This window comes from Chelonia mydas, chromosome 7 (assembly GCF_015237465.2).
Source record: "Chelonia mydas isolate rCheMyd1 chromosome 7, rCheMyd1.pri.v2, whole genome shotgun sequence".
Taxonomy (NCBI): domain Eukaryota; kingdom Metazoa; phylum Chordata; order Testudines; family Cheloniidae; genus Chelonia; species Chelonia mydas.
The window spans coordinates 55429438-55456210 of NC_057853.1; the positions used below are offsets into that span (position 1 = coordinate 55429438).

The 26773-nt window shown below is 40.7% G+C and overlaps 1 protein-coding gene across 2 annotated transcripts in view; it reads left to right on the plus strand.

The window, feature by feature from the left end:
- The window catches only part of TM9SF3 (transmembrane 9 superfamily member 3), an 82434-nt gene extending 57349 nt beyond the window's left edge, over positions 1–25085 (plus strand). For both annotated transcript variants that reach the window (XM_037903415.2, XM_037903416.2), the window contains exons 10-15: positions 7998–8137; positions 13301–13369; positions 13499–13645; positions 14125–14208; positions 14965–15041; positions 22850–25085. In XM_037903415.2, coding sequence (XP_037759343.1) covers positions 7998–8137; positions 13301–13369; positions 13499–13645; positions 14125–14208; positions 14965–15041; positions 22850–22917 — 585 coding nt within the window. In that variant the 3' untranslated portion in view covers positions 22918–25085. The remainder of the gene's footprint in view (positions 1–7997; positions 8138–13300; positions 13370–13498; positions 13646–14124; positions 14209–14964; positions 15042–22849) is intronic.
- Positions 25086–26773: the final 1688 nt, after the last annotated feature.

The following is a 26773-nucleotide window of genomic DNA, read 5'->3' on the forward strand; positions in this document are numbered from 1 at the left end:
TTAGTTTAATCGATCTGTCCTATTGTTTATGAATAACTTTTATTTTGGTCAGGAAATACCTCTTGAAATATAAAGTTGAGCTATTTCTGTAGTGGGAAATTGCATTGTTGTCACTGAGGTTTTTTTCCCCTTGCTTCTTATAGATGGGATAGGATTGGTGAATAGATTTACCAACAGGGTTCTTGTGGCTAGAGATTCTTAACAGGGGCTGACATAGGTTAGAACCACAGATGTTCAGAGCAAAATATTTTGACATGGAGAATTGTATTTTTCAGGATTACATGAACTGTCCCTTACAGTAAGGGACTGGGATGAGGACAAGCTGGAGGGGCTAGAGGCAGAAAGGTCCGTAACCTCTAGAGTACACACCCCTAAGCATCTGGAATAGATCCCAGTATTCTGGAGTCTCAGTTCCTCTGCTGTCAGCAAATAACTGTGAGACTCAATTGCAAAATGTCTCTTCCTCTAATGGTTGTTTCACATACAGGATGACAACCTACTACTGCACTCAGTTAATATTAGCTCAAGTGGCAGATTTTTGTGCTGTGGATCTAAAATTGATGTTCCATGTTGGCATCAGTATAATTCCACATTAGGGGATTTCTGTTTTGTTTACTTTTTAAAAACCTAGGAAATTACATCCAAAAAACAACATTAAAAGAACTTTAAGGATGCAATGTCAAGCTCTTAGGGGGTTAGGAAGTGCCAGAATTAAACGTGCCTGTACAACCTTAATTTGGCCCCTTGTATGAATGTATTACATTATGATAGTCTTTAATTATATGACCACGTACTATATGTTCCATGTATGATGGTAGTATGATAGTATGGTCACATACTATATTATGAATCAGGGTTGTGTAGTGAATGAGGCTGTTATTTGTATGACCCCTACTTCACTTGTTGCATAAGTTGGAAATTGTGTAGTAAATGAAGGAAGAGATTACAGGAGGAGGGTGGTCTTGTGGCTTAGGTAGCTGAATGCTACCCTGGAGAACAGGATTCTATCCCTGCCTCTGCTACAGAGTTCCTATGTCTTGCTGGGCAAGTCACGTGAATCTGAGTTTTACAGGTAGCCACTGTGTTCCCATTTTCAGAGCTCCCAACTGAAGGCATCTGAAGTCTGGTTTACAGATGTGCGAAGCACTCACAACTAAAGCTGTGAAGAACTGATTTTTTTGGTTTGCTCGCCACCACCACCAGTGGTTTTGTGAATGGGGCCTAAGTCCCCTTGTGAGTTAGTCTTTGGCCACAGCCATATGTGGTATTATTCACTGAGCACTGTCCGTTCTGTGCCCTGAATGAACCAGCGGTCCTGTGCAAAAAGTAGTGTGTAATATTGTAATTAAAGACTGAGTCATAATGTTTACATAAAAGGGGGCTAGATTAACATTGCCCATGTAGTCTCAATTTTGGTATTTTCTAACTTCTCAGTGCTTTACATTGCAACCTTAATGTTCTCTTAAGGTAGTTATTTGTATGTAATAACATGTAACTTAGATTCCTTTTGCTCAGTTTTGTCCTGATATAGCTCATGTAATACCCTTACGTACTCTGAACTGCGTAGATTTTAAGCTCTTCATCTTTGATACGGGTTTGTACAGTACCTAGCACAATGGGATCCTGGTCCATGTATCAGGCTCCAAGATGGCACTACAAGACAAATAATGAGTAAAATTATGCAGGCCTGGTCTAGACTAGGAAAAAGCTTCCTTTTTTCATCAAGCTAGCTTAACTCAATTTGAAAACCCCACTTACTACCAATGTGGACATAGTGTAACACTTTTAGCTCAACATTTAGCATGTCAAGTTGTGATCGAGGCAGGATTCCAGGTAACAATATTATTTATATACTATAAACATTCTAGTTTTGGTGCCACTGACTCTTACTGTTCTGTATATTAACTCTTCATTTGTCCAGATTTTAAGTGTGTGAACCTGCATTGCTGTAAAAAATTCAGTGTCTTCTACATACCCTCCCTCATGGTGGGGGAGTTACGTGAGCGCTGGTGTGTAGCATTGGTATCTGACAGGAGAGATAAAGCCTCTTCTTCTTCATTGACAGTTACTACATTCATCCCTTCTGCATTCGGCAGTCAGGACAACAGCCTGCCAGGGGCAATTTAATATTTAATATGCTCATAAAAATTTTAATTATCACCTTTGAATGAAGTTTAAGCTACAGTTGTTAGAAAATGTGAAGCCTATGGAGCTAGTACATAAATTATGTCCCTCTTGACAATGTTTCTTTTCAAATATGAAATATTAAATGGTATACGTTTAGCTGAGGACAATATAATAGTGAATACCCCTTAAAAAAATTACAAATAAAGCAGGCTGCTGTTACAGAAGATCTCTCCTACAGCAACTGAAACCAGGAGAATAAGTCAAAATGCTGACATTTAAATAATGGATATTTTTAGCTGAAGAAAATACAGCAGTAAAAGTAAAATTAAGAAATTGGACTAACTAGGGTGTTTTTAAATAGAAATAAATTGTCAAAAATTTTAGTCAATATTGAGTTTTTTGTCTTGAAAGCAGGATTTGCAGTTACAGTAAAGTGTATATATATTTTAAAATATTGGTTAAAATTGTCTTTTGAATTTCCCAGAGTTGACTGTAATAAAACATACTTTGGTTGAATTAATTTTTAAGGCCTAATTCTGATATCAGATCATTCAGAAGCATATCACCGCATACCTGCAAAATTACTTACTGTTAAAGTGATAGCTAAGCAAAGTTGCCGCTATTCAAGTGTGTGTCACTGTGTATCCACTGTAGGTGAGCATGTGCGCCAGACCAGTTGTTTCTTTCTTGGCTAGCAGTGTGCTCCCGTGCAAGGGCATAAAGGACAGATCAGCTGCATCACTTTGTTCACTCTCTCCACCCATGGCAGGGAGGCAGAACCCAGTGAGTGTCCGACCCACTACTGCTATTGATCTTAAAAACGCATCCATTTCCAGACTTTCGGGGGAGAAATTTATCTTCACCTTCATGTCTGTTCTTTTCTTTAATTTGGATGTTCCTAAAAAAGTCCCACTCTCTGTATAGAAGGGTTAGGTACCCTGTGCCTGCTGCTATGCCAGATTTCAAATCCCATGGGTTTAAATCCTGCCTGACCTAGGATGGCCTTCTCACCCGGTCAGTGGGCTTAGTCACTGTTTGGAGGAGAGTCGCATTCCCATTGTGTATGGTATGTAAATCCTTCTCAAGGAGTGGAAGTCAAGGTATGCATAGCTGAAACTGCATCTGCTTGAATAATCAGTGCATTCTCCCTTGGACCTGGAGGAGACTACTGCCTCCAAAGAACAAGAAGGGTCATCTTCAGCAAGTTCTCGCTTAAGCAGACAGCAAACCCCAATGTCAGGCACTGGCAGGAAAGAAAACACCATCCAAATCTGCATTAGCTACATTGACACTGACAGCCTCAGCACAGGAACCAGGGACTTCTGTCACTACACTGGTGCCTACTGATACAGCACCCGTCTCAACATCAGCACTCCCAACATTGACAACTTTAGCATTGGAGCCAGAACTGGTGCCCCAGTGTAAGGGTGAGACCAAAAGGCGCAGCCAAATGGAGCTCAGACATGGCTCCCAGTGCTGGGACAAACAATCCTGAAGGAGGAGGAGGAACAGCACTCTTCCAAAGAGTGCCTAAAGTCTTCTACTGAAGTAGAAATGATGTTCGGCAAACCGGCACCAGCACTGACCACTGTGCCAATTTCAGGCTTAGTTTATGCCCTTATGGTTTCACCTAGATCCTTTCCAGAGATGACTTCAGCATATTGCCACATAGCACCACCATTCAAAAAGTACTGTTCTTTGGTCACGCCTTCTCCTGGATGTCGAGCAGGAATGCCTTTCCTCTACCTTTTAAAAGAAGAGCAACCTGAGAGCTGGTACTGAGCACCCCTTTCTCACAAGATGCTGACCCAGCGGAAGTGTGAATGGCAATGGACCGACCAGCACATCTGGGCCAGTACCATTTAACGTGCCAAGCTGGCCATACTGGTCTTACTGGGGACTCAAGTGTCCCAAAGCAGATCTTCCTGCAGATCCAGGAAGAGGTCAGGCTCCCTGGTGACATCACTTCCTAGGCCACTGGCCACTCAGGAGCTGGATGTCGCAGAAGAACATCCCCAGTTTCCAACAAAAGAAAAGTCGTCATCGCCTGATGAGGCACCTGCACAAACCCCCGACTTGGCAGGTGACTATTGTAAGCCCTTTCAGGCTCTCCTGGTTTGCATTGTGGAGACCATGGACATAGAGATGGTTTTGTAGGAGAGTTCTCAAACGTATGGTATCCTGACTCCATCGGCCCCAGTCAGAATTTCTCTCCCTATTAATGAAACCATATTAGAGCTGGCCAAGAGTCTGTGGCCAGCACCAGTCCTTGTCCAAATGGGTGGAAGAACACTATCAAGTGTCCCTGAATAATTTTAAGCACTTTATTCCCCCCTGAGCCCAGCTTCTTTAGTAGCTGTAGCAGTGCAGGAGAAGTTGAAATCAACAAGAGGTACACCCGGGGATATGGACCCCCCATAGTTAGAACTTCTCAGGCACAAAATCTACTCCTTTTGGTTTCGCTGCAACTCTGGGTGGCTATCAGGCAATGCTTGCCAAGCATAATTTCCTAACATAGGGCAGGGTGACTCATAATGTTCTGTGGCACAGAACAGGAAAGAGATAAGGAAGATTATTAAAGAAGGCCAGATAGTTACCAGAAGAGTCCGCAGGCAGTCATGAGTGCTTCTGACATGGCCGCGACCATGAAACAAGCATCAGGATATTAGCCACTGGGCTACCGAGAGGTCCAAGATATCACCCAGCACCTCCCACTCAAAGGGATGGAGATCTTCAATACTAGGGCTGACACAGTGTTCCACCCCTTAAGACTTGAGGGCTACCTTGAGGTCACTAGAGATTTATACACTAATCCCTTATGGAAAGCCCTACAAATATCAGCCCCAGCAGCGGCAGATGGCTTACCCTTACTTCCAGGCAGATAGACAGATTAGCCATAGTGGAAAAGGCCACAGTACCAGAGGAGACCTCTTCTTCCTCCTCTGTCACGTATGCCACCCAGTTAGCCGATTTGATGGAAGTGTCAGGAGCCACATCAGAGCTAATCGGGAGCCACCTTGCCTTATTCCACAGGTCCAGTTGGTTCAATATCATCTTGGGTGAATGGGTGCTGATATAGTTGCCCCTGGCTATCCCATCTACTTCCACGGCCTACCTTTCTCAACTCCCTTCCCCATCCCTTTTCAGGGGCCCTTTTCATGAGAGCCTGTTACAAAAAGTGGCCTTGTTGCTTCATCTAGGAACGGTAGAAGAGTGTCCAGAAGAATACGCGGGGAAAGTCTTCTGTTTACAGTACTACTTTATCCCCAAAGAAAGGTAATCTTTGTCCTATCCTAGACCCTGAGACAAACAAATACATAGGCTGCCTCAGATTCAGGATGATGACTCTCTTGCTTCTATTGTTCCATCTCTTCAGATTCAAGACTGCTTAAGGGCTCTCAGCTTATAAGGTGCAACTTTCTGCATAGCCATCTATCTGGCCCACAGGCAGTGCCTGATATTCACAGAGCGATCGGGTCATTCCTAGTACAAGATACTGCCATTCATCCTCTCTACAGCATTGCGGGTCTTCACGAAATGCCGGATGATGGTAGTGGCCCATCTTAGAAGACAAAACATTCACATTGATCACTTAGATGACTGGCTGATCGGAGACAGGTGACCGTGGGAGACAGCAGCGAGTCTGGAATGTGCTATCACTTTGGCCAGAAGATCTTTAGGCACTTGTGACTGAAGCTCCCCTATATAAGACAAAAGTGGTCCTAAGGCCTCATCCAAAATTGATTTCCCAGGTCTCAGAATTTAATCTGAACTAATTTACTAATCTGCTTCCTTATAGCCACACTGGCACTGAGAGAAAATAAATTGTGTGCAGGACTCTGCTTTAATACATTGACAGGACTAAGCCAATTACATTGTTACCCAATCTATTCCTGGCTATGACTGTGAGTTCTAAAGGTCAAGCTATTGCATCTCCAACTGAACAGCAAGTCTCACTCCACTAGAGCTCAATTGACCTCTTCAGACAAATGCTAGTGTCTGAGATCTTCAGGGTGGAGTTATCCGCTGACCTTTGTCAAACTGCGTCTCGGCCTTAGCTGCTAGGTCAGGTGCCAAGTTCAGGAGAGCAGTACTTCTGCTTGATTAGTCAAACTGTGAAACACCTCATTCCCAATGTTCGAGGGGATACCGCTTGCCAGTCAGCTGCAGTTGGCTCTACACTAACACATACTCAAAGAACCAGTTAGCATAGGGTGATCGTTCTTTAAGATGATGTCAGTGGGGATCTGTGACAGGGTGCATGATTCAGCCCTCTGTCATGCCAGCTCCCATTTAAGAGAATAAATTAGAGCTGGCTGGAGATAACCTGGCCCTAATTGGGGAAGCAGAGACAGCTGCCACCTAATTAGCCTGGGGCTGTATAAAAGCCTCAGGGGAAGGAAGCCGGGGAAGAGCAGAAAGAAAGGGAAAAGGCAGGGAGTGGAAGCAGGGAGGTAGCTCTTCCCTCCCTCCTGACTGCAAATGGTGAAGGGCCAACTGTACATGGTGAAACAGTGGTGGGAACAAGCCTGTAAATAAACTGCATCTGTGGTTACTAACCTCAGGGTCTCAGAGTGACCCAGCAGAGGCAGGAGACAAGGAGGCCCTGCCACGCTTTGCTACAGGATCCCACAACATCCCCGGCCCAATCCCTGCTGTTTGGAGTTCTCAGCTACCATGGGCTTTGAATTGCAAGGGAACTGAGGGAGGTTACTCCACCTTTTATGTCCAAACACGAGGAAGCATGGGTGCATGCACGACCCCAACGGACATGGGTATTCAAACAAAGAAATCTGATCTTGTGCACTTGCATCTACAGTGAGATTCACACTGACAACATCTTGAAGAACCACAATTACTATAGTGCAAGTAATCATTCTCGTTTTACTCAGAAGTATCTGAGAATGTTATTGAGTAATATTTCCAAGTAGTTCCCTATTCAAGAATTACATGATTAGGGAACATCTTGCTGAGTATTTATAATTCCTTTTTTTTATTACAAATGTCCTTTCCTTTCATGAGCAGAAAACAAATTGCTTGTCGTATATAGAACCAGAGATGGTTCACTCTAAAGTCTTCTGAGGCACACTTCATTGGAATGAGGCAGAATAAAGGGCATGATTTTTCTTCACTGTGCATATGCAGTTGTGCACCAATTTGTACATGTATTTGTTTGTAAAGTGGGTAACTGAACATGCAAATAGTCAGTTACCTGTCTGACCATTTGTATGTATAGTTCAGAAAATCTGGTCCCAAGTGTTAATTTGAACAGTGTGATATGGCTTCAACATTGTGTGTTTGGCTTTTTTGGAAGACCTTTATGGATCAAGAATATTGTAAGTGGATTTTAAATTAAACTATTTTAAACGTGGCTAGTTATCAGCTAGGTAATATCTATCAGGGTTGTACTTAACTTTTTGTAATCAGAAGCTTTCTGACACTGAATTCTGATATAGCGAAGCAAAATAAGGGATCCGGGTTTCAGTTTTTCAGTGTACAAACTGAACTTCTATTTATAATGGTTAGCGTGAAGAGACTGCTATAAATTTGTTCCAAACTCTTTACAAACATAGGTTTCAGAGTAGCAGCCGTGTTAGTCTGTATTCGCAAAAAGAAAAGGAGTACTTGTGGCACCTTAGAAACTAACAAATTTATTTGAGCATAAGTTTTCGTCAGCTACAGCTCACTTCATCAGATGCAACAAATGTTGCATCTCAACAGTCAAAAAAGTAGTTTGGATGCTGGCTAACGTTTTATAACTAGGAATATGATTCAGCATTGGTACAACGTACACACTTGTGCCTCGTTACTTTAGGTGTCTCTTTATTTTATTTTCTGTGATCTCATACCCCTGTTTGTTGAATTTACAGGTGGCAGTATGCTGTATCTGTTTCTTTGTTATTCTTCCATTGAACCTTGTTGGTACAATTCTTGGCCGAAATCTGTCGGGCCAGCCCAACTTTCCTTGTCGTGTCAATGCTGTGCCTCGTCCGATACCGGAGAAAAAATGGTAAAGAGAAGTGCATATACATTGTGTATTCACTCAAATATAAATGTGTTTAAAAATTATTTTTGAGGTATTGGGATCATCCTAAATTCTGGAGTAGTCTTTGAATTTATATTGAGTTCAAGGCGTGTGTGCAGCTTCTCAGGAAGCTGATTTAAGTTTCTGCATTAAAGTATCTTCTTTAAAGGGATTGGATGGATAGAGGTAAAAGCTTTCAACTTGAAGTCACTAGTTTGTGGTCCCATTCCCATTCCAGGTAGATAGGTTTCTCCAGAAATCAAAGTCCCCACCTCAGTTAGCACCTTTGACAGATTTAAGATCGAATGGGCCCTGGAGACTGAACTAACTTCACGGTTGGAGGTGGGTTTCTCCCAGTTAGGGCTGAGAGACATTTGGAGGTTGTTGTTGGAGGCAGCTTGCATTACCACTACCTGTTTTTTTGGATAATATGAATCTCTAGGCTGTCAGGTTGATGTTGTTCATGAACATTACTTTTTTTTTTATGTGAATATAAAAGCATCTTTATTTCCAAAAACTACACTTTTTTAATTTGTAGTATGCATACCATGAATACAATCTCCTTGCCCTATTAGCTTATATTTAGTGAGGAGGAGAGAAGCTGTGGAAATAAAACTATCCTCAAAGGATGGGTTTTATTGATTTTATTTCTCTCAGAAGAGTGGAGTAGTAAAAATGAAGGGGATGGTGGAATGTGTTACAACCACAATTTCCAGGAAGTGCAGTGTCTTGAGTTAATGGTGTGTTTCTCAGTTGAGAAGGTGAGGTTTGATTTATACTGTAGCCCATGTCTTAGAGAGCTGATGGATTTTTCTGGATCAGGATGAGAAAAAGAAATAAGATAATTTTAATGAAGGTAAAATTGTGGGGCCATCAATTCAGACAAGTCTCCCTATAAATAATGAAGGAAGCAGCAAATTAAATCACTAAATTACCTCTCTAGTTAAATTCAGTATCCGTGTGGGTAATATGAAGGGGTCACCTCTGGTAAGTGACAGTAACATCTGCAGATGGTGAGTATTAATTTTATTCATAAGCTCTGCATTACAAAATTCCCAAAATTCTGAACTAGATAACCATTTCTCTGTAAAATATTTTCCTCATAAGTTTTGGTTTCACAGATGTTATAATCACGGTCTCTTGCAAGACTTTTGTGGAAGTTTGGGTTTAAACACATGAATTACATTGTTAAATGTAGGTGCAGTAAATATATATTTCAATATGGGCCTGTGAAATGTTGAGTTTAGGCTATTAATGAGGAAAATATTAGGGCTGTTGATTAATCACAGCTAACCCACGCAATTAACTCAAAAATTAATCATGATTAAAAATATTAATAGCGATTAATCGCAGTTTTAATCTCATTGTTAAACAATAGAATACAAATTGAAATGTATTAAATATTTTGGAGGTTTCTCTACATTTTCAAATATATTGATTTCAATTACAGCACAGAATACAAAGTATACAGTGCTCACTTGATATTATTTTTTATTACAAATATTTGCACTGTTAAAATGATAAATGAAACAATTAATCTCATACAAGTGCTGTAGTGCAATCTCTTTATTTTGAAAGTGCAACTTACAAATGTAGATTTTTTTGTTGTTACGTAACTGCACTCAAAAACAAAACAATGCAAAACTTTAGAGCCTACAAGTCCACTCAGGCCTACTTCTCATTCAGCCAATTGTTCAGACAAACAAGTATGTTTACATTTACAGGAGCTAATGCTGCCCACTTCTTATTTACAATGTCACCAGAAAGTGAGAACAGGCGTTCGCATGGGACTTTTTTAGCCAGCATTGCAAGGTATTTACATGCCAGATACGCCAAACATTCGTATGCCCCTTCATGCTTCGGCCACCATTCCAAAGGACATGCTGATGATGCTCGTTGTTAAAATAATGCATTAATTAAATTTGTAACTGAAATCCTTGGGGGAGAATTGTATGTCTCTGGCTCTATTTTACCCGTGTTCTGCCATATATTTCATGTTATAGTAGCCTTGGATGATGACTCAGCACATGTTGTTCATTGTAAGAACACTCCTGCAGCAGGTTTGACAAAATGCAAGATTTCTAAAGCTAGCTACGGCACTCAAACCAAGGTTTAAGAATCTGAAGTGCTTTCCAAAATCTGAGAGGGACGAGGTGTGGAGCATGCTTTCAGAAGTCTTAAAAGAGCAACACTCTGATGTGGAAACTACAGAACCCGAACCACCAAAAAAGAAAATCAACCTTCTGCTGGTGGCATCTGACTCAGATGATGAAAATGAACGGTCTGCACTGCTTTGGATTGTTATTGAGCAGAACCCGTCATCAGCATGGACGCATGTCCTCTGGAATGGTGGTTGAAGCATGAAGGGACATATGAATCTTTAGCACATCTGGCATGTAAATATCTTGCGACGCCGGCTACAACAGTGCCATGAGAATGCCTGTTCTCGCTTTCAGGTGACATTGTGAACAAGAAGCAGTTATCTCCTGGAAATGTTTCAGAGTAGCAGCCGTGTTAGTCTGTATTCGCAAAAAGAAAAGGAGTACTAGTGGCACCTTAGAGACTAACCAATTTATTTTAGCATAAGCTTTCGTGAGCTACAGCTCACTTCATCTGACGAAGTGAGCTGTAGCTCACGAAAGCTTATGCTCAAATAAATTGGTTAGTCTCTAAGGTGCCACTAGTACTCCTTTTCTTTTTTCTCCTGGAAATGTAAACAAACTTGTTTGAGCGATTGGCTGAACAAGAAACAGGACTGAGTGGACTTTTAGGCTCTAAAGTTTTCCATTGTTTTATTTTTGAATGCTGTTGTTTTTTGTACATAATTCTGCATTTGTAAGTTCAACTTTCATGATAAAGAGATTGCACTACAGGACTTGTGTTAGGTGAATTGAAAAGTATTTCTTTTTTTACAGTGCAAATAATTGTAATAAATATAAATATAAAGTGAGCAGTGTACACTTTATATTCTGTGTTGTAATTGAAATCAATATATTTGAAAATGTAGAAAACATCCAAAAATATTTAAATAAATGGCATTCTGTTATTGTTTAACAGTGTGATTAATTCCATGATTAATCGCTATTAATTTTTTTAATCTCTTGACAAAAAAAAAGCTATAGAGATATAGCTAAAAATAGGTTAGATAAATCCCTGTCAGAGATGGACCAGGTATGCTTAATCCTACTTCAGCATGGGGAGATGGACTAGAAGACCTCTCAGGGTCCCTTTCAGCCCAACATTTCAAATTCGATAATAAACAAACGGTAGTTGCTACCGCAGTCTTGAAAATGAAGCACATTTTATTGTGCAATAGTAATGCTTGTGTGTAGACACTAAGATGATGAAGTTTTGGAATAGCCTTCTGAGGGAAGCAGTGGGGGCAAAAGATCTATCTGGCTTTAAGATTAAATTTGATAAGTTTATGGAGGAGATGGTATGATTAAATATTAATGGTAAATAGGCCCAATGGCCTGTGATGGGCTATTAGATGGGGTGAGATCCGAGTTACCCAGGAAAGAATTTTCTGTAGTATCTGGCTGATGAATCTTGCCCATATGCTCAGGGTTTAGCTGATCGCCATATTTGGGGTCAGGAAGGAATTTTCCTCCAGGGCAGATTGGAAGAGGCCCTGGAGGTTTTTCGCCTTCCTCTGTAGCATGGGGCACGGGTCACTTGCTGGAGGATTCTCTGCTCCTTGAAGTCTTTAAACTACGATTTGAGGACTTCAATAGCACAGATATAGGTGTGAGGTTTTTTTTGTAGGAGTGGTGGGTGAAATTCTGTGGCCTGCGTTGTGCAGGAGGTCAGACTAGGTGATCATAATGGTCCCTTCTGACCTAAATATCTATGAATCTACACAATGAATGAAGCCTCACAATGCCCCTGTGAAGAAGGCATTCTCATATTAGGGATGGGGAAAGTGGCACAATCTGTGATTTGCCTATGTCCATAAGACTTATCTGCAGCAGAGATGGAAATAAAACTAGATTGTCTGATTCTTATTGCTGTGCCTTAACCACAATACCATCTTGTATTATTAAGTGTCCCTATAGCTGAGTTTCTCAAATATATAGATAACTTACACTTACAGCACTTGGAGAGACAAGGTGGATGAGGTAATACCTTTTATTGGACCAACTTCTCTTGGTGAGAGACAAGCTTTAGAGCCACACAGAACTCCTCTTCAGGTCTGTGAAAGGTACTCTGGCCTTGTCTACACTGCCACTTTACAGCGCTGAAACTTGCATCGCTCAGGGGGATGTATTTTTGCATCGCTGAGCGAGTAAGTTTCAGCGCTGTTAAGTGGCATTGTAGACAGTGCACCGGCACTGGGAGCTACTCCCCTCATAGGGGGTGGCCGCGACTACACAGCCACGTTAAAGTGCTGCAAGTGCTGATGGCCGTACTCTGAGGCCACCAAAAAAATTGTTCTGAGAACCTCTGCCGTAGAATATGTGCTATTTATGCTGAACAATCTTTTTCACCTTGCATTTAGCTGTGATGCTCGGTTGGAGTACTTTTCCCAGACCTGAAAGATTTGTCTCTCACCAACAGAAGTTGGTCCAATAAAAGGTATTACCTCATCCACTTTGTCTCTCTAATGTCCTAGGACCAACACATCTACAACTACTCTCCATACAATGATGGTAGATAGCACTTTCCATTTCAGAATTATTTTTACATACATTACATCACAGGGATTTTGTGGGGCTCTGTTACGTAGGTAAGTATTATGGATAAGATTTTTTTAAAAAACAAGAGGTTGTAGTCAGGCTCCTAAGTAAGAGGTCATATGCTCAAAAGCAGTGAGGTTCCATTGACTTCATTTGGAGCTGCTGGGGTGCTTTGTCCTCTTAGGGCCTGACCCAACTTAAGTGAATGGCGTTCAGTACGTAGACTTCCCTTCAGGCATGAAGACTGACAGGAGTCTCTCGCATGTTTTAAAAATCTAAGATGATTTTCTTTTTAAATACTGTGGGTCTAGAGGTACCGATGCGGAGAGTTTGTCTGAATGGGTGCCTTTCATATGTCTCTTCTGGGTTTTATTAAGTGTTCCACTGTTTGTCTTAGATATCTTTATTAATGAAATATAAACTATAAAATTATCTAATATCAACATTGATTGCTATTTCTGTTATTTTGCAGGTTCATGGAACCAGCTGTTATTGTTTGCCTAGGTGGAATTCTCCCTTTCGGATCAATTTTCATTGAAATGTGAGGGTTTTTTTGCATGGAATTAAGTTAACCATTGCTAGTAAATATATTATGCCTGATCAGTTGAAACTGCTAAAAAGGTGTAGTTATGATATAATAAAGTTGCCTATTTCATTCAATTCTACTTAGGTATTTTATTTTCACTTCATTCTGGGCTTACAAGATCTACTATGTTTATGGCTTCATGATGTTGGTGCTGGTTATCCTCTGCATTGTGACAGTCTGTGTGACCATTGTATGTACGTACTTCCTGCTAAATGCAGAGGATTATAGATGGTAAGAACCATTTTTGTTCATAAATATCCTAATAGTGTACTACCTCAGAATCATAATATGGAAAGGCTCTTGCAAATCTGTATTGAAATAAAGTTTCTCTAAACACGTGGATTTTTTTTAAATTACCCTGTATCAAGCAAAGGCTGGCATTAGAGTATGAATTGTTTGCAGTGTTGTTGTAGCCGTGTTGGTCGCAGGATAACAGAGAAAAGTTAAGTTCATGTGTAGTAAGAGCGTGTTGATTACACTCTCAAACTGTGTAGTGTAAAAAATATACATAAGACAGAAGCTAATCAGTATTTGGTATTACTGACAAATAGTTTCCTGGAAGTCTGCTTTTCACATGAAGCACAACATGTTTAGACAACTAGATTTTTTTTTTCTACTGCAGATTTTTCCTGTACCGTATGTTTTGTTGGGGAAACTTAGTTTGTTTGCTCCATATCTGGTGGTGTGACAGATTTGTATGTGTTTTTCAGGCAATGGACGAGCTTTCTTTCTGCTGCATCAACTGCAATCTATGTTTACATGTATTCCTTTTACTACTACTTTTTCAAAACAAAGTAAGTGGTGGTTGTATCTTGTACTTCATAGGTCAGCATTTAGTAAATCAAACATTTGACCTAAAGAATTAAAAATAAGCTTACTTTAGAGTAACTGGTATATTGAGAAACTACAAAAAAAATCACCTAAGAACATAGGGACAGTCATACTGGGTCAGACCAAAGGTCCATCTAGCCCAGTTTCCTGTCTTCCAACAGTGGCCAATGCCAAATGCTTCAGAGGGGATGAATATAACAGGTAATCATCAAGTGATCCATTCCCTGTCACCCATTCCCAGCTTCTGGCAAACAGAGGCTAGGGCCACCATCCATGCCCATCCTGGCTAATAGCCATTGATGGACCTATCCTCCAGGAATTTATGTAGTTCTTTTTTGAACCCTGTTCATAGTCTTGGCCTTCACAACATCCTCTGGCAAAGAGTTCCACAGGTTGACTGTGCATTGTGTGAAGAAATACTTCCTTTTGTTTGTTTAAACCTGCTGCCTATTAATTTAATTTGGTGACCCCCTAGTTATTGTATTATGAGAAGGAGTAAATAATATTTCCTTATTTACTTTTTCCACCCCAGTCATGATTTTATAGACCTCTATCGTATCACCCCTTAGTCGTCTCTCTTCCAATCTGAAAAGTCCCAATTTTATTAATCTCTCCTCATACAGAAGCCATTCCATACCCCTAATCATTTTTGTTGCCATTTTCTGAACCTATACCTGTGATATAAATTACTATCTCTTTTTTTTTTTTTTTTCTTCCAGAATGTATGGCTTGTTTCAAACATCATTTTACTTTGGTTATATGGCGGTATTTAGCACAGCCTTGGGGATAATGTGTGGTAAGTCCAGAATATACTCAAATCTGCTTTGTGTATATCATAAATTCACAGCTGTCTCTTTTCAAAATGCTTTGTAAATAATTTCACTTCTGTATGTATCATTAAGGAAAACCTACTATCCTTGAAAATAACATTCCAATTTTCTGGCTTATACGCTTGGTTTTTCATTTTATACCAGTCTAGTAGAACCAGGTTTGTGTGAACTGCTTTTTCAAAAGTGAAGACATATCTTTTATGTGCTATGCAGAAAACAAGACATCACTCTGCAGGGCTGAAAGCATAAAATAATACTGTAATCAGAGGTTGAATTTTCAACACACCTGAGCTCTGCGCAATGAATTCCATATTAACTAGAGTCCTTTACCTTTTCTGTTTGAGATTAATCCTTTAGCACTCAGAGCGGGAGGTAGATTTCCAGGCATCCATTTAAACTGTGTCCTAAAACTCTCAACTTTTTATTTTTGAAATTTGAAAATGGAAGCCCTTAGTTCAGGAGTGGTCAGTTGAACAAATACTTCTCATTCTATTCACTGCTGACATACTCTCCCAGTATATGGGAGGATATGGGCCACAAGGGTTTGTAGAGCAGGCACTGAGTAAGGAAGATTCTGCCTTGAATTTCCACCCAGCAGTGAAATGCCTGAGCCTCATGCTGTAATGCAAAGGTTATGAAAGGGCTATGGCTCTTGACAACCACCGTTTTTTTTTTTGTTTTGTTTTGTTTTGCCACTTGACTGCTTCAAGTGCTTGTAACAGTCTGGCTCACACAGGACCTAAACTCTTCTGTAGTTTTGGGGGGTTTACGGTAGTTAGGTTAGTCATTAACCTATACTATACCAAAGTGTAAAAAACTTTAATCCCAAGGCTGTGGCATACAACAGATCAGGATTTAATCACTGTGATACAGCAAGAACACAGTGCTAGTAGCTGGTCACTACTATTTGCCATGAAGAAGTACATTTGCCAGATCATCTGTTTGGCCTAGGCAATCATCTCCAGCCATGGCTCTTACAGACAGGAAGGAGGACTAGAGCTAACCATGGTAGAGGAGTCTTCACGCTTCCCAGGAATTGTTGTCCAAGACCCAAACAATTCTGGGGCAATAGGTACAATAGGGCACTTCACTTGACAGGAGATGAACTGAATGGTGCTTGACCTACTTTCTGGTGAGAGAGAGCCACACAGCAATAGCCCCAAATCCCTTGGTGCCAGTAAGCCTTTGATATGTTCTCTGGGGTTAAGAGACTTATGCCAGTTCCTCTGCACCAGAGATTCACTTTTTCTAAATCCGTAAGCTGTGTTCCCAGCAGTGGATAAACTAAAGTTCCATCTAAGGCCTTAAAACATTAAAGGAAAACCATTCTTCACACCCAAAAATCAGGTCGGTAGAAGGAAAGGTTCATTAGGGCCCATGGTCCATCATTTGTCAATTTCTCTGTTGTCACAGAGGTATTTTCTAGAAAATTCCTCAGCAGTGCTATTTAAAGAAGCAGCTGTGAGCCATGGCTCTGGTGCTAACATTGTCCCTGTGATGGGTCCATTCTCTCCACCACCCCAGGACAGGACTGTGGTTCAAATGGGGCTGCTCGTCTTGCATCAAGAGGGATGGTTCTCTCCACTTTTATCTTTTTAGCAGGCTCAAATATCCAGTGAAGGACTCATGGTTGGTCTCAGCACCATCTGAGATGGCACAGACTGCTCATTCCAGTAACTCCCAGTACCAGGGGTATCCTGAGAGTGGCGACAATGCCAAAGAGTCCTGTTTTTTCTGGAAAAGAATGAGGAAGCAAATGTTACAAATATTTACAAATGAGCAAAGAACACAGTGCTCTTTCATGCATTTGGTTTCACCTCCTGTTAGATGCTGTTTGAGCAGACCTTTGGGTAAGAGTGTAGTAAAACATATGGAAGTTCACTTGGTGAATTTAATATATTCACCTATTGGCTTTTTTGGTTCTTTCCCTCACATGTTTTTGAGAGTGAAAATTGGTTCTTTCCCATTTTTGCCCAATATGACTGGCTTTGTTCATGCAAGCCTGGAGTTTTATTTTACAACTCCCTACCCATGCAAATATTCCTTTGCTCCTAGTGGGAGTACTTGCATATGGGTTACTGATATCCATAAGGATTTGCAGGCTCAAGGCACTAATAGATTCAATATCCACCACTTATGCTTCATGTATATTTTTTCTACTCTTTAGAAGAGTCAAGAAGGTAATTTCATGACATTTACAAGGAAAAAGAAATGTGGTCAACTCTAAATTAAGTGCTTTTCTGACTGAAATCTCATCTTGCCTCTTGAAGTCTTTGGCACATTACAAGGTTCCCCCACTGTTCTGGCAGTCTCTCAGCTATTTTTAGTTTAATAGGGTTTTATATACCTTTCAGCTCTAATCTTTTTTTTTTTTTTTTTAAGTGTTCAACCTGGTACTGATTAAAATGTCTAATGCCAGGAACTGAGTGTGTCCATCAATTTTTGTAATTAAAATGTTTTTTAAAAAAAATTGAAAGGGAAAATCTTCATATGCTTTCTTGTTACTGTGAAAAGGTATTTGAAACAGTATTAAGGAGATATCTAGGTTTTTATTACCCACATATTTCTTCAAAATCAGACGACAATCCGTTTTGTGTATTAAATTCGTATCCAGCAGGGCTAACAAAGTGTGTTAGAAAAATGTGCACTGAGAATGCTTTTTACTGCTGATCTATTATGAAACAATGCACGGAGGGACAATGCTCATGCACATGGCTGTCTGCAGCATCATGCAATTGGATGCTGTTGGAATCAATTAACATGAACTTGCCTGCTTTGGAGCCCCTGCATGTCCAGGCCCCCTATCCCAATCATAAATCTCCCAACTGTGTTTACCTAACTCAAATTTCACACGCTGTGAGGTACTTTGATCACTGGAGAACACTGCTTCCTACAGAGCATAAGAGCTTTGAAAATGGAAGTGGGGAGCTCCCTAGAACTTCCAGACCTTTGATCTTAATGCAAGAGACAGACAAAACTTTAAAAATCCCCATCTCTTCAAATAGCATAGGGAGGAGCTCATCTGATCTGGGTAGCCATTCTTCATGCCCTTGTGACTCACTAACTTCATGGTGTCCATGCTTAATTCAGTTGCATATATGGTGCACTTGACCATGGCACATTCAGATAAATATTTACATATTGTTTACTCCCTTACTTGGAGTTTCTTAACTCTGTGTATACAAAATCACAGCTCTGATTTGCATTAGTTGTTTTGTGGTATTAAGACCACAGAATCATAGAAGATGAGGGTTGGAAGAGACCTCAGGAGGTCATCTAGTCCAACCCCCTTCTCAAAGCAACAGTAAGGAAACTGTTTCTTTTATGATTCAGGTGTTCCTGACTGTTTGGATCCTTTGAATTTTGCTTTACGTGCTTATGAAAGTTTATGATGAAAGTTTATGGTTCTGATGAGATGGACTGTTTACAGTTACTCCATTAAACAAGTATTTGCTCACAGATATCCCGATAGCCAAGTCCCTTGAAAACCCCCCTAGCCAAAATACAGTTCTTCTCACTTGATGGATTATACCTGTAAGTAAAATTCTTACTCAAAAGTTACAAATAATAGTTTTTTTTATACCTGGGTCTGGGTTCCAAGTAGTGAGGGTCAGGAACTCCCATATCTCCAGTATTCTAAGCCAGGGGTTCTCAACCTTTTTCTTTCTGAGGCCTCCCCAAACATGCTATTAAAAACTACGGGGCCCGGCAAGGGGCTCTGGACTTCAGCCATTGGGTGGGGGCATGGGGGCTCAGTGCTCTGGGTGGCGGGCTCAGGGCTTCTGTTCTGCAGCGTGCTGGGGCTGAGGGGCGGCGGCGCTCAAGGCTTCTGCCCCGTGGGGGTGCTGGAGCTCAGGGCTTTAGACCTGGCATGGGGAGGGGCCACTGGGGCTTGGGGATTTAGCCCCAGAGGGAGTGCGAGGGCTCCCTGTGGCTCTGCTCCTGGTTTCAATCCCAGGACGGGTGGGGGAGGGGCCTCAGGTCTTCAACCCCATGGATCCTTTCCTAATTTCAGCCCTGCGGGGGCTCCGGGCCTTGGGGCTCCCTGCAGTTCTGCTCTAGATTTTAGCTGCACACTTCAGACACAGGGCCCTGTGGCCCCCTGAAACCAGCTCGAGGCCCCTCCAGGCGGCCATGGATCCCTGGTTGAGAACCACTGTTCTAAAGCAGATAGCATCACCTGGGGTAGCACACACCCTGTTCAATCCCTCTTTTGGCTAACACAGTGACATTCTATGCTACTGCGTTGCACACGACTTTAGCTAACACTTTCTAGTTGTTAACTGAGGAATGGTATCTCTTTCTTCCTTGTCTTGCAAAGCCAACTTGTATTTAAATAAGTAGCTTAGTGAGCAGCGTTAGTCTTAGTTTCTCATATACGGCTGTTGATACAATGTCTGCAAAGCGGCCTGGGGACTTCAAGCCATACTTTGGATGCAGTCATAAGCTGTCCCTCATGGATATGACTGTTGCCCAAGATTCAGGGTAGGCCATGACTTGTTTCTGTGGCTGAGATCTGTGGCCTGATGTCTCCTCCAAACTGTCAGGACCTAACTTGAATGTTTTAAGCATCTGTTGGCCTTCCAAGCTTCTATAGTGTCTGACATCACTACACCCCAGAGGGCCTCAAAGCACAGGTGTCGGAATGCTTCAGGGTAGCTCAGTTTAAATTAAAAGGCGTACTTGTGGCACCTTAGAGACTAACAAATTTATTAGATCATAAGCTTTCGTGAGCTACAGCTCACTTCATCAGATGTATGCCATGGAAAATACAGGGAGGAGATTTTAAATACACAGAGAACATGAAACAATGGGTGTTACCATACACACTGTAACGAGAGTGATCAGGTAAGGTGAGCTACTACCAGCAGGAGAGGAAAAAAAACCTTTTTTAGTGATAATCAAGGTGGGCCATTTCCAGCAGGTGACAAGAACATGCCTCACACGGCTGCTACTCTGAAACCTGTCAGTTTAAATGAGAATTGAAACTGTTGACATTGTCTGCTTTGATGCAGGCAGAACGTTACTAATCTCTCAGGAGTAGTTCAGCACCTTTAGAGCGGCCAGCTACCGTCAGCAAGGCTGGAAGACAAGGTTTTGACATGCTCAAGGAATTCTGAAAACCTTCCTGATGTTGGACTAAGTGCAACACAGACTATTAGAGAAGACCACTAAACTAGCCTGGCCACATCTAGTCTTTCCAAGTTGCCAAGCAGTCTACTCCAACCCCAATAGTACCAGAGCTTGTGGGCCACAGCCTGATTCCTTGTACTGACTGAATTCATTTAATCCTATTGCCTTGGCCAAGTCATTTAATACACACGCCGTGTCAGCTAGCTAGATAAAGCACTGTCATGATGCTGAATCTGCCTGATACTTATGCCCCATGCTCTTATTGCTCTTGATGCGCTCCGTTCTGAAGCCATTAGCTTGCTTGGTGCTGATGGCCTGATCTAACTCAGATGCATCTGCCATATCTTTTGGTTTCACAATTGCAGCTTGCTATTTGAGGCTAATGGGAGGACTCACTCATTAGCCTGGGGGATCCAAAAGACTCCTCAGTCTTCATGAGTTTATAGGAAGTCTGAAGAGGGCCCGAAGATTTTTCTGCACTTTGAAACATCCCATCCTGCCAGTAGCTAGGTTGTTCCTGTTCGTTCATTCCTTAACTGATTGTTGAAGGATATGTATCAGGAGTTTCAAAAGGGCTGATCACAATTACTTTGCACCAAAGGATATTGCAACTTACTTCTTCCCGCTTCCTCATCCCCCACCATCTCCCTGAAAGTTTATTAGTAGAGATGGCTGTGCATGTGAGTAAGATCTCTGGTTCAGCTCTTCTGGATCATAATTCTAAGCACAAGGATGCTCTTTGGATCTCTCTGCCACCGCCACCATGATGCTGGAGTCACCCTGGTTCATACTGAAATACCCAAATTCTTAGCTTGTGCCCATGAACTAAATGGGGTATATAAATGTCACATCTCAGACCAAAGCCTGTCTTCTCCTTTGGAGAGTCTTACGATATGTCTGCCTTTGAGGTGGGAGGTGTGATTCCCAGGTTGTCTAGACATGCCATGCTAATTGTGTTCGAGCTGGCACTCAGACCACAGCAGTGATGGACACCTTTCTTCCCTATTCCTTGGAGAAAGGCCTCCATATGTACCTTTCATCCTCCCCCATCCAAAAGTTCTGACCTAGCTCAGGAGAGACAAATACTCAGTTATCTTAAAAGCCCCATTTTGGTCAAGACGCATCTTGTTCTTGATCCCTTTCAAAGTTGGCCGTGTTTCAGGTTTAGTTTCCTTTATGTGGCACTCTAAGCTTTAATCAACCAACATGACGATATTTTTTGGTTTACTTTTACCTTAGTTTTAGCTTGTGACCCATTGTAGTATCTGAGCACCTTCCACGTGAAATCAGTAGTGAAATTTCGAGTGGAATTCATGGAGTCTCTGGTACTTCTCCCTTTTTGGGGTAGAAATTCTGCTTGGGTAAGGTTTTTGTTTTGATTTGATTTCTGTCTTTTTTGGTTTGGCTGGTAGAAGTGGGTGTCAGTGAGTGCCATTCTTATGGTAGAAAGGCTTTTTCAAAGTGGAAAGTTTTGCAGCATTTCCCTAAAGATGTTCAGGCTCTGTAATCACCTGTTCTTCTCTGGAAGTTTTGTTCATATCTGGATCCTCTTGTCAAGTGCTTTGGGACCCCCTTTATCTGACATATTTCATCCTGGGCTTTAATCTGTGTTTCGCAGAGGAGTGCGCGTGTGAGTTTTCCATGCATAATCTATTCTGGGAAGAACATCTTAATAAACTTGGTATGGGAGGTCTCTTGGCTTTTATCTGCGGTGGATTAAAGCCCTTAGATTGTCCACCTAGCTTTTGGTTTCACTTCTGACCACAGAGTGGGTCAGACCGGCTGAGTAACTGCAGTTCTCTTGATCCTTTCCGGGTTTGCACCTTTGGTGTCATGTTAGCTTATCCTCGCAGGTTGGGATCAGCAGTCAACCTTCCATTTGTTTCTGTTTGGGAGGTATGCAGTATAGTCGTGTAGCATTCTCTACGCTACTGCTTACTCAGCCTTGCTTATCCATCTTCGATTCTAGGTTTGGCCTACTGGAGTTGCAGAACCTGCTTCTGGGATGAGTCCTTGCTGTCTTGCCACCTGAGTATCTAGTTTTTGTTAGGATGCCTTTTACTACTGCGATGTATTGTTCAGTCCCAAACTGCCTCCATCCTCAAACACCTAATGTCCTGTTCCTTTATTACTGCTGTGGTCCAAGCATACGTGCCTCATGACTCTTACTAATTTGAAAACTGCAGGTTGCAATTTCCTTTTAACAACTTATTGCTATTCATTTCTAGCTCATGGTGAGAAAAAGAACATTCACTTTCAGAAAGTATGTAATTTATAATAAAACCCACCTACCCCAGAGATTTGGGAATGTTTTGCTTTACACCCTTTGCTTGGAGAAAAGAACCTGGTTATCAGAAGCAGTAGGGGGCACTGCTATATTATCAGGGCAAGGGAGCATAGCCTTCTGGGGAGATGGTTTAATGGATTTAGATCTTTAGAGCTATGGGAGTTCTTGCCAGTTATTCACTGGGAGCATGGATAATTGTATACAGTTTGAGAAAAAGTATTCTCAGGTAAGTAATTGGTTTTTTTCAGAATGAATGGTTTAAATGACCGTCTCTAAGAACAGTGTATTTGTTTTATGTTAATAGTTGTTAGGTGATCTCCTCTAAAATATACATTTTATTTTTTTGTTTTGCAGGAGCTATTGGTTACATGGGAACAAGTGCCTTTGTTCGTAAAATCTACACTAATGTGAAAATTGACTAAGGAAATAAGAAAACTTAACTATGGATCAGTTACTGTTTTCAATGGGGGTGAACTTGCACAACAAAAAGCGCAAGAAGAGAGTTGGGTTTTAAGACTGGGCCTCGTGTGGGTCTCCATTTTGTGGATGGCTTAAAGTAACATCTATTTTCATTGATCCTAGATTCTTACTGACTGCTTTCTCCAACTGTTCACAGCAAATGCTTGGATTATATGCAGTAGGCATTACTACAGTACATGGCTAACCTTCCCAAAAAAAACCTAGCTCATTAAAGATGAATAGGCTAGCTCTCTTCAGTGAAGAGGACAAACAGTTTATTTCAAGCATTTGTTCCATTCAATAAAAAGAGGGAAACTTGGCTACTAAAACTGCTTGATTAGTAGTCTTCCTGGTACTTAACATTTCTAAACTATCTAAAAATGCTGTTCCAGAAAGATTACTTTTCTGGTTTTCACTGCCATTGTCCGGATAGAAGTATGTTTTGTATTTTGACTCTGGGTGCTTCTTTTTGGTTCATTTGCAGTATCAACTATCCCTACACCCATTGGTCTAAAAAATATATTAAACTCACCTGCATGTAATATATCAGCGATCATTCTAGTTGGACCAACTTCCCATTTATTTATCTTTAAAGTAATATCCAGCTACATCTTAAATCCATCCAAAGAAGATACAGTCTGAAGACAGTGCAATTTACTGTACAGTTAGAAAGCAAAATGTTAAATGAAGAGGATGCTGTTTGTTTTTTATTAAACGTTTTGAGGTCTAGATTAAAACAAAACCAACGTTTTAACTGAATGTCTAAAGTGATTCTCCTTTTTTTTCCAAGTTAGTCTTTTTTTCCAGTTTGGGTTTGAATGAAGGCTTTCCTTAAGACATTATAAAGCGGTAATAAGTGTATATAACATTAAATAATGTAACTTAGGTGTAGATCTCAAATGTATTTGGATGTACAGATTTACTACAGAGTACTTTTTTCTGATGATTCGGTGTACAAATGTGTGAATTTGGGTGGCTTTTTACATCTTGCCTGCCATTGCATGAAACGTTGGGGTTTCCTCACAATGTGTGTATGTCCTACTTTCTGGTCTGTTTCCTTTCTGAAGCTCTTACAGGAGTTACATTTGTAATTTAGAACATTTTAATTTTTGTTTAATCCTATCTGGACACTTGTGTAACATCTAAAGCACGGTTGCTTTAGAGTGTTCAGAAAACTAAAATAAACTTTTCAGACAAAAATGTTCTGATTGTGAAAATAGATGAATTTGCAGTTGAAAATGTCTGTTTAAAAAGGCAAGACTATTGAATGCCACTTTCTGTATACAGTATTACTGTGCTTTTCAAATATCGAAAACCCACGCTTCAAAGTCTGAGAAAGTTTGCCTATATCCGGGCTATCCAGTACAGTTCCAAAGATGGCCAGCTGAGAAAGATCCTTCTTGACTGAGATGTTTATGGGGAAATTTGTTGATCCAATTAGTATACCGGGGAGAAGGAATGAGAGGAGCACTAATATAAACGGGCAAATAAAGGTTAAGATTTTCTAAGACAAATGAGTGTTAATTGTGTAGTGTACTTGGCTAGAAGGATTCTTCATGTGTTAAATTCTTCATTTGTTTCCATGAGAGATTAAAAGCCAGTCAGCTTGGGATTTTGGCACATGCCATATAGGGATGGCTTTCATAAGACTGTCTGTTTGGAACATAACATCTGCCCCAGAAAATGCAACTTGTTGAATTAAAAAGAAAAAGGACAGTGACCCCATGCAATGGTATTTGTATTAATTATCCCTAAATTGTGTATTTATAAAACATACCGTTATTGAGCTGTGGATGAAATACCATTCCACCCTTGGAGAGGGGAGAACTGAACTCATAGGAAGTATTTATTACAAGGTACGTTTCTAGAAAGTTGTGCACCCTGTGTGTGTATATTTTATGTGAAGTATGTGAGCTTTAAATGAATGGAACGTGGATTTTCTTGGCCAGTGTTAACTGATCTTTGCAGGAAAAGAGAAGTGGCATTTAAAGTAAGTGTATAGTTGGTTGTAGCTATATTTTGCTGTTTGACATATGATGGTTCTAGTTTAAAAGCACATAGACTCACTCCAAAGGGAGCATAAACTTGGTCAGCAATTATTTTGCCTTAATAAAATGACTGTTTCACAAAATGTAGATTTTTAAACAAAAGTGGTTTTTGTACTTCTTCCCTCTAGTGACTTTCCTAGCCCTCTTCTGTTGAGTGTTCTTCTGAATGTAAAGTGCAAATCAATTATCAAACACAATAAATACATTAAGTGCCCCTCTGAGGTACAAGATTTGGAAAGGGATTATTAATAATGGGTCTGTATCACTGTATTTAGGGTACTTGGATGTGATTAGTCTATCAGAAATGTCATAAATCATTTTTGAAATTTCATTTAATTGGTTGTCTTGTAGTTGGATTTTTTTTTTTTTTTTTTTTAGTACTATAGAATTGCATGCTGCATATTTCCTTTCTCCATCTTCTGGCATTATTAGCTTCAGAAAATCCAGACAGCACACTATACTTTTTTTAAGTGACATTGAAAAGATACAAACCATGATTTCATTTCTGCAAGTATGTTCCTCTGGAGAAATGCTTTGCGTTTGAAATAATTGACATTTTTACACTTCTACCCTAGCGCAGGAATAGGTTTTTTCTGCTTTTGAAGGATTGTGAAGTGTGACTGCTTTGTTATTTTGAACTGCTTGTCCTTGTCATGGTTGCTGTTCGAGCAGAGCCGAGTTATTAGCTCAAATTACTGAGGATACATCTTGAACCATCCCAAGTAATAGGATGCGGAAGCTCTTGGCCTATCCAACATAGTCCTTCCTCTGTTGTGGATGAAATAAAGATCTTACGCCTAATACTTCTCCTAGCATGGCCTCTTGTCAGTTCTTGAATTGGCTTTAAAGCCATCTGTTAGGAACTCTTCAGTTTGGCTCTTCCTATTTTGGTACAGATAACTTTTGTTGAATTTACTAAATGGTGATGTGTAGCAATAGCCCATCTCAGCCAACTGTGCTGGATAAATTCAACTGTGAATGTTTTTTGAATTTAGAAAGGAATGTGACTAGAATGCAGCTGTAGTACTTAGTACAGGAAAAAGGAGAATGCTACGTTAGAGATTTAAGTGGTTTATTTTGTAGTCATTTTTATTGGACTTTTGACATCTGGTTGCATAAGAGCAGCAGTGTAACTTAAAATGCAGTTATAGTTGCAAAAGTGACTAGATAAAATTGATCGTGCCTGACTGAAAGCTCGCTGTCTCTGTTCAGAGGGATCTACTCATTTTAGTGGCAAATTTAGATTTTACTATTGTCAGCACTGCAGAGGCAACAGTAACGAGTTGGAATTTATTCTGGTTCTCTCAACAGTAAGTTCCAGTTGCATGACCCATTCAGTTACATGTATGCAGCCCTACTGAAGGACATGGAACTGAGGGCCGAATTTGGTCTGCTGAAACTTAGTGGTAATGATGTATAAACCAGAAAGAAGCTAGCCTGACTCTTTCAGATCTTAGGACTCCAGCAGGAGCCAACTCTTGTAAATTGAGTGTGTTTGATCTAGACTCAAGTCTACACTCTGAAATTTCTTAAACTCCTATCAGTATTGTCTCTGGTCCAGTGCTAGCACAGGTGGGACCTGTATAATAGTCAAGGATCTGATAGCTGGACCCCTTTTTGTCATTGTTTTTGGTAAACCCGCGGCAGCGGGGCTCCCACCATTACTATAGTCACTTCAGTTGAGTCAGGAAGGGCACCTGAATGAATCAGATTTTCCGATTTCCCAAATGTGGACATGACTTGAGGCACAAATGTAATGCTGTTTGTTGTT